The sequence below is a fragment of the Asparagus officinalis genome, chromosome 10 (assembly GCF_001876935.1).
Source record: "Asparagus officinalis chromosome 10, Aspof.V1, whole genome shotgun sequence".
Classification (NCBI taxonomy): domain Eukaryota; kingdom Viridiplantae; phylum Streptophyta; class Magnoliopsida; order Asparagales; family Asparagaceae; genus Asparagus; species Asparagus officinalis.
Window position 1 is genome coordinate 5,909,638 of NC_033803.1, and position 8,513 is coordinate 5,918,150.

Here is an 8,513-nt window from a genome sequence, read left to right on the forward strand (position 1 = left end):
CAAATTAGCAGGAGGAGGTGAAGGTACCGGCGACGGTGACGAGATCGAGTGGAAGAAGGTGAACATGATGAGGGCCTTGGTTGAAGGCCAAGATCCACGGGCCAAGGTTTTGCCTTCTCTCCGTCATCTTTTCTTTTGTCCCCCTCTTTTTAATTTCCTTGATTAACTACTTCAGTTATGTTTTTTAATTGTTCATTAGTAGTTTTTTCTCCTTTTTTCCTTAATTAATTTCTTCAGTTATGTTTTTAATTGTTCATCATTTCTTTTTTCCTTTCTCTTTTTTACTTGAGTTATGTTTTTTAATTGTTCATTAATTACTTCAGTTATGTTTGTTGCTCTTTTAAAAGGGTAAATAGATCTTAAATACCTTATAGTTTCACTTCAACACTTATATATATACCTTCACTTATGTTTTTACATTATTTATATATCCTAAATTGTTTAGAAATGATACTTTTGATACGCAGATGTGGATTTTTTTTATCCCAATGTTTCTGCATGGCACTTACATGTCAATTGCTTCTGCTCAACAAAAGATATCAAAGTGCTAATATTAAACAACTTAAGGTATATAAATACTAAAAAATTAAGTGAGGATATGTAAGTGGTAAGTGAGTGAAGCTATAAGGTATTTATGTGGTATTTATAGCTTTTTAAAAGCTTCTGCCATTTTAGGTGGCATGCAGCAATTGAGCTAACCTATAAATAAACGGTTGCGTTCCAGTAAATGACAGATCCAAGGATACAAAAGTAAATAATTTTTGAATTGAGGGGTATGACAACTTTTTTTTAAACAAATCCTCCCAATAACCTAAAAATTGCATTTATCTTTGCCGACGATCTTGCTAAGAGTTTAATTTAGTTAGCTATAGATCTAGTCTCCCTTTACTTTGTTGCTCGTGATTTTTTTTTTCTAACTATATCTTTGACTTTTTCGCAAGCTTCCTTGAATTTACAATTACAAGCCCTGAAGAGTGATGACTCATTGAAATATATAGTTGAACCTAACAACGTGATCCTCTTCCAAGGGTGCAAAGGTAAATTAATGCTTCCTTGAAGGGAAAATTTGACTTAGGCTAATTAGCACTTAAATACCCTATAGTTTCTCCCATTTTGTACTTATATACCTTCACTTGATTTCGGCAGCCCTCATAAACCCTTAAGTTTCTAAATTTTGCATTTTAACCCCTTGTGTTATGCAAATGTGAGAGTTTTCTCCTAAAATTTCCCATATGACTCATAGGCTAAATTTAGAAAATTTTATCTATTAATGATCATTAAATTTTATTTGAAAATATAATTGGATTACGTTTAAAATAGAATTAGGGTACGTTTAACATTAAATTCAACAGAAATTAATGGTTACAATATTCTAAAACTAACTTAGGAGTGTCACGTGAAAAAGATTGGGGAATAATTCTCAAGTTTGAGTACCATACTGTATTAAACCGTAACTTTAAAAAACTTTAAGATGTACAAGTGCAGTCAAGAACAAGTGAGGGTATATAAGTACAAACTAGGGTAACTATAGGGTATGTAAGTGCTAATTAACCATTTACTTTTTTAATTTTTTATGGCAATTAGCCATGGATTTACGCACCGCTTTTTAAGGACTTCTCCAACTTGCTTTTGACTGTTTCAACAAGAAAATGATACTTCCAAGCTAGTATTCAAAGGATCTAGAATAGTTTGCGGATGATTTGGACCAAAATTTTGTTGCTCTTGAAGATCAATGGATTACTTCAAATCTTGGTGATTAAGGGAGTATTAATTAGAATTTCAACCATTAAAACTTCAAAGGCTTCAATGTATATAGGAAAAATTGTGTCTAAGGACCTAAAAAAACCTCATGTGGCCTGCCCCTTAAGACTTTTCCCCAAGTTGTTTAGCCCCAAAAGACCCAACAAAATATGACCCAACCCCAAAAACCCATATGTATACATGTATTTGATGTATTTGTGCTCTTCTTTCGAAATTGCCCTCTTCTCATGGAAATTCATCCCAAAAGACCATAATTGATCATTCCCCCTCTTCTCCTCTCCTCCTCCTCTCCCCTATCCCTACCTCTCTCCTCTCTATCTCTCTCTCCCTTTTACTCCTATTACTCTCTGACCCCGATGTTTTCCTCGCCCGCCTTCTCCTCTGCCACCACCGAGCGTACCCTCCAGCCCCGTCGTCTTAGCCAAACATTGTGAAGGCTTAGAGAAGAAGGAGAGGTGGTCAGCGAGATGGATGGAGAGGAGCATGGAGAAGTAGTAGGAGAGAAGGAATGAGAGGTCGAGCTCATGGAGCCAGTGAGGTCCATGGTGATGGGAGGTAAAGGGGAGGAGTTATGGTGGATTTGGTGACCTGCATCCACTTTTCTTTGTACGCGAAATGTTATTATCACATTTCAAGAAACCAACATCTCTCTTTGGCATTTCATCAAACACTCTATAGGCATTGATAAATTTTTAGCCCAAGTAATATCATTTTAACCTGCAAGCCAACTCATCCACCTCTTGAGCATTTCGACAAATAACACATATGTCCCAAAATCCTGATTATCCTCCTCCTCCTTCATTATCCACTAAATATGAGCCCTAACCCTAACATTCATCTCCTACCGCCTTTTATGTCTCTTGCAAACCACGCTCCATTACCAAATCCATCCATAACCCCCCCCCGCATCTCTCTTTACCTCCCATCGCCATGGACCTCAATACTTGATGGGCGACTGCCTCGACTCGTGCTTCCTTCTTCTCCTACTCCTTCTCCATGCTCCTCTTCATCCATCTCGCTAACCGCCTCTCTCTCATCTCTAAGCTTTCTCAACACTTGCCTAAAATGACAGGGTTGGAGGATACGCTCAGTAGTGGAGAGGAGGAGGTTGGTGAGGAAGACATCAGGGTCGGAGGTAAGAGGAGTAAGAGGGGGGGGTGCGCGCGCGCGTGTGTATATATATGCGCGTGTTGGTCTGTATATATCAGTAGGTCTTTTCAATGGCATGTTCAAGGGGGGGTGTGCATGCATGTGTGTGTGGGGGTGGTGGGGTGGGGGTTACAATACACCTAGGGTGTAACTAACTTAGTTACACTCACCTGTAAAAGTACATGTTTGAACGTCGATCTTAACGATCAACATTGTTCATCATGATCTATGCGTTCAAAACTTCATGGAGATCAAAAATATCACATAGATAAGATATTTCTAGTTTATACATCTAATGACTCAGAAATGAACGGTCTGTAACAGTCTAAAATGCCTATTTTTTTGAGTTGCTTGAATTATAGAACAGAAAATCCGAAGCCACATGATATTTGATCCACGCTTATTTAATGACATGTAGATCAAAATGAATGGTGTTAATCGTTAATATGGACGCTCAAACATGTATTTTTACAGGTGGGTGTAACTAAGTTACACCATAGGGCCCCGTTTGGCAAAGGGTTAATGAAGAGGGGTTAAAGATAAGGATTAATGTACTTAGCCCATTTGATATTCCGAATGACTAAATTATTAACCCGTTAAATAAGTTTTATTTTAGCCCTTATGATCAGTTTTAGTGTTTGGGAATAACAATGATTTTGACTATTTTATTTATAATTAGAAGGGTTAACTCTTATTCCATCTAAATAGGAGTATTAGTAAACCCCTCATTTTGAGGGGTTAACTCATTTTAACCCCCTCTAGAGGGGTTAACTTAACCCTTCTTTATTTTTTATGTTTGGCAAATTATGGAGGGTTAACTCACTTTAACCCTTATATAGATTTGTTGTGTTTGGCAGGTTAAGAAGGGGTTAAGTCTCCTTAACCCCTCACTTAACCCTTTGCCAAACTGTACCTAGGTGTATTGTAACCCTACCCTATGTGTGTGTGTGTGTAAGTCGGTGGTCACAAATAAGATACATGTTCATAAATTTTCCACCATACTTGTGAATTTATTTCTAAGAAAATAGATATTAGCTTTATGTGCGTATTTCTTGAATCATATTACATTGTACAATGATTAGTAGTTAAAATAATAATATAGCTTGGTTTAAAAAAATACTTTTTATGCCTAGTTAATGCATCAGTTTTCCCACATTACTTTCACTACGGATTAGTTTCATCTTTCACCCCCTTTTTCTTTTATTTTTCATGGTCATCCACTCATCTTTTTTTTACATCAAAATTTTCAAGTTCCTATTTTCTAATAATACCAAAAAAAAATCATCCTCTATGCAGGAAGTAGACAATTTTACGATGAGAAGATTTCTAAGAGCACGTGATCTAGACATCAATAAGGCTTCTTCCATGATCCTCAAATACCTGAAATGGAGACGAGAAGCCATCCCTAGAGGCTTCATCTCAGAGGAGGACGTCCAGAATGAACTTCGACAAGAGAAAATGTACATGCAAGGGCTCGATAAGAAGGGTCGCCCTATCGGAGTTTTGCTCGGAGCTAAGCATTACAGTTCCAAACGAAACCTCGAAGAATTCAAGCGTAAAATACTTTCGCTGTAATCAATTTCTTTCTTTATCTTTTTCGTTCATATTGTGAGATTCTGACGTCGATGATTTTTTGGTTTCATAGGCTACGCTGCTTATGTCTTGGAGAAATTATGTACCAGGTAAAAAAATTTATCAGTGTCAAGATGATAGTTGGGTCCTCTTACATGTTTCAATCATGAATACATAGAGGATAAATATATATAGTATACTAGGAGATCCTCAAAGCAAAAAACAATACACATGTCTCATACATTAACTAATTAAATCTTCACACATTTATGAAATCCGCAGCATTTTCTTCCAGAGGCTCTTAATGTATTTTTTAGGGATTTTATCAGGGTTGCATGGTAACCTATAAATCAAATAAACAAGCACACTAATTTGTTAGACAATATATACATTTAATGAATAAGAAAATCTCTTAAAGATATTAGATTTTTTTTTTTTGACTGATGTTTACGATCTCTCATTATTGCAGTATGCCAAGGGGTCAAGAAATGTTCGTGATCATTGCAGATCTCCAAGGCTGGGGATACTCGAACTGTGACATCCGTGGATGTCTGGCTGGCCTAGAAATAATGCAGGCATGTTCCTCCGAATACCCCACATTGTTAAGTCTCATGTATACATAATGTATTTATATGCATACATATGTTTGTCTTCATATCCTCGTAACATCGATAACAATGACAATAATGCAGTCTGTACATGATGACAGAAAGACAGGGTAATTGCGGATGGACCTACTGTATTATCGTCGAATTGTAGATAGACCCCCTGTAGTTCTATTGTTGCTGATGAACCCTGACTGAAATTTTTGGTGGCTCTTTTACCCTTAATAGGTCTATTTTATCAAAAACAAATTTATCTTTCTCTGGTAAAAGAGTAAAAAGAAATTCATTTAGAGGTCTATCTACAACATTAGAAGTACAGGTGGTTTATCCGCAGTTGGGCAATAGTACAGGGTTTCTATCCGCAATCAACCCTACTTTAATTGAAGCTGAGAATTGCAGTTACTTTCCTAACTATGGATGAGTAATGGCAGAATTACTACCCAGAAAGGCTCGGTAAGGTGTTTGTCATCCACGTGCCGTATCTATTCATGAAGGCATGGAAGATTATATACCCATTCATCGACAACAAGACCAGGAAGAAAGTATGATCTCTAAACACAACAGTTCTCTAGTGTATGTTATGCAGTTCAATGAAATTCAACTTAACGAGATTTTGTGCAGTTTGTATTTGTCGAGGATAAGAATCTGAAATCAACACTGTTGGGAGATATTGAAGAAAACCAGCTCCCAGAGATTTATGGCGGAAAGCTGCAATTAGTTCCAATTGATGCTTCAGCAAGTTGCATCACAGAAACACCAATAACGAGTTGTAAATGAACATGTATTTGCAGTTACAGGAGCAACTTAAGGTTCCTACATGAACCGTAGCTTGCTGTTGTGCCAATATTAATATTAAGTTATATATACAGTATAAAAGGAAGTAACAACCTTAAACCATGGAATGAAATTAATATTGGTATATTGACTCCTATTTTAGGTATGTCCTTAATCTATATATAGCTGTATGAATATTTTTATGTTTTGCAAACAGCCCCCGTGTACTATTGCAAAAAATGCGGATGGAGCCCATATGTACTTCTCTTGTTGCAGATGGACCTTCTGGCTTCTCGATTCTGTTAGTTTTCACGTTAAAATTCTTCATAAACTGAAACATATGAGATTCATAAACTGATTTACCGACGGTAAACTTGCATAATGATCATTACGTAACTAATAATTTAAATGGAAGAACTAATGAAGATAGAGAATCCAGGGGGTCCACCTGCAAAAATAGAAGTCCAGGGTGTCTGTTCGCAATTTGGTCATGGTACAGGGGTCTATCCGCAACAAACAGTAGCTCATTGGTATCTTGGCTAAATGAAGGTAACTGAGAACAGTTCTCACAGCAGTGCCTGTTTGGCTTACATGAAATGCTTGAAGAACAGATGGTTTCGATCCTAGCAAGCTTACGGGTCTGATTAGAAGCTCTCTTCATTTTAAACCTAATCAAGATTTCATCGTCGAGGTGAAGATTGACCCTCGAAATCAAACGAGGTTTATGAAAAGTATAAACACATATTCCATGCTGTAAGCAACTGAAAATCCACAGCAGAATCCATAAGCAGATGAAATCAGCAGAGAGAATCAAAAGTTGGAACCAGAGCAACAACCATCAGCTTTGCGGAACAAAGTGCTTGTACAAGAACAAGGAAACAGTTTCTGTTTTATGCAAGGGAAAAAAGAAAACACTAGAAAAGACTCTCATGATTATCGTCATCTTAAGCTTTTTTTCCCATCAAAATTGGGTTCGACCCACTAAAATACATTCTGTGAAGAAATAAATTTAAATTCAATAGGATGTACCAGAATAAACAAAATGCTCAAAAAGAAACTTGGATACCTGAAAAGGCCAATAGAATTATTCCGTCTCTGCACGAGAAAAGCTCGAAAGGCAAAACCAACATAACTAAGCGATGAACAACTTACTCTTCTCCAAGAAGATCACATGTGGCTCGGCTGTGTCATGGAATTATGATTAGGCTTACAATGATCACTGAAGAAAGAAAAGAATCATCAGGTACAAATTCAATATTAGATACTGCCGCAATCATAGTCAGGAAAAATCAAGTGATGTAGAGAAACCCCCACATGAGATCAACCAAGCATGTGTCTTATAATTGTGATACTCGGGTCCAGCTAATGAAGATAGCACTTTGTTGTCATGTCTAAGAATTCAGAGACTAAAATCATGTATATTTTACCAATTTTCTCTAGTTAACAACTTTCCTGGGTATCTTTCCTCGCTTACTCAAAACTGAAAAAAAAAACAAGCAGAATGTAATAGTAATAGCCTAAGCTCGTCACCATTTCAATTGAACTAACTTTTTTAGATAGAACAATGTGTTCACCAGGTGATAATGATGCATGAATCGACTAGTCTTCACTATACGAAACCATTACATAAATTCTTAAAGCTTTACATCCTTTACTGTTGGGGAGAAGCCTCTATGCCGAGATCCAACCAAATAGCCGAGAGAGAGAAACAACCACACCAAACAATAGCACAAACAATCAAACACCAGATTTTACGTGGTTCGGCGAGATGCCTACGTCCACGGGGCAAAGAGGGGGGAGTTTTCACTATTAGACATCAAGGGGATACAACTAGGGTTACAAATTTCTCATAAACCCTCAACAAATCAACTCTTGATCTCACCAATTGCTCCTAGAATAGAAGCCCAAAGAAAACTCATTTCAACAGCTCAAAACACTTGCCTTACAAATCCTAGAATCGAGTTTGGGTATTTATAGAAAACCCAAACGAAACGGGTCTGGAAAACAGACCCAGCCCAAAACTACTAGGGTAACCTAGGGGTTTAAAGGCTTGTTGTATGCGCTAAATACAACCGTGATTCCTGCGAAAGTGAGTTAGGATTTTCTTTTTATTTTCTTTGCTAGAGGACTAGCAAAAGTTTAGGTGTGGGGGTATTTGATAATCACATTTTTATTACAATTTTATACCCTCATTATCTATTTTATATGAATAAATATACCACTAATAATTGCTTTTATTTTTAATTACAGGTTAATGAAGAATAAATCCCAAAAATCCCATCTCTCAACAAATGCCATTGAATAAATAAAGAAATAAGAGAAATTCAAATAATTAAATTGGATTGGACTTGGATGCAAAGAGTGAAATGAATTGGGCTTTTATGCAAGACCGGACTTGGTGTATTTTCACAAGCAAATCACTACTGCAGATGGGCTTTTATGCAAAGCTCCAAAGACCGGACGTGATTACAAGTCCATGAAGATTACAAGTCCATGAAGATTACAAAAGACTGCTGCAGCTCTTCATTCCGAAATACAATTGCAAACACATGGGCCAGGATTGCTGGATTTTAACAAATGGGCCGGACTTCAAAAATTCAAATGCATATGGACTTGATTGCTTCAATTGCGGTTTTGAAAAATGAAATAGCT

The 8,513-nt window shown here is 36.8% G+C and overlaps 1 protein-coding gene across 1 annotated transcript; it reads left to right on the forward strand.

Moving 5' to 3' along the window:
• LOC109826144 (CRAL-TRIO domain-containing protein YKL091C-like) lies at nucleotides 4,186-6,021 on the forward strand. Its single transcript, XM_020393125.1, has 5 exons — nucleotides 4,186-4,465; nucleotides 4,556-4,592; nucleotides 4,952-5,057; nucleotides 5,519-5,629; nucleotides 5,709-6,021. The coding sequence occupies exons 1-5, from the start codon at nucleotides 4,201-4,203 to the stop codon at nucleotides 5,862-5,864; spliced, it is 675 nt and encodes a 224-aa protein (XP_020248714.1). The 5' UTR covers nucleotides 4,186-4,200; the 3' UTR covers nucleotides 5,865-6,021.

Bases quoted from the DNA above. Each gene is read 5' to 3' on its own strand.
- LOC109826144 (XM_020393125.1), top strand. From the start codon at position 4,201: ATGCAGGAAGTAGACAATTTTACGATGAGAAGATTTCTAAGAGCACGT. The intron at 5,058-5,518 runs GCATGTTCCTCC...GAGTAATGGCAG, and splicing joins CTGGCCTAGAAATAATGCAG to AATTACTACCCAGAAAGGCT. The intron at 5,630-5,708 runs GTATGATCTCTA...GATTTTGTGCAG, and splicing joins ACAACAAGACCAGGAAGAAA to TTTGTATTTGTCGAGGATAA.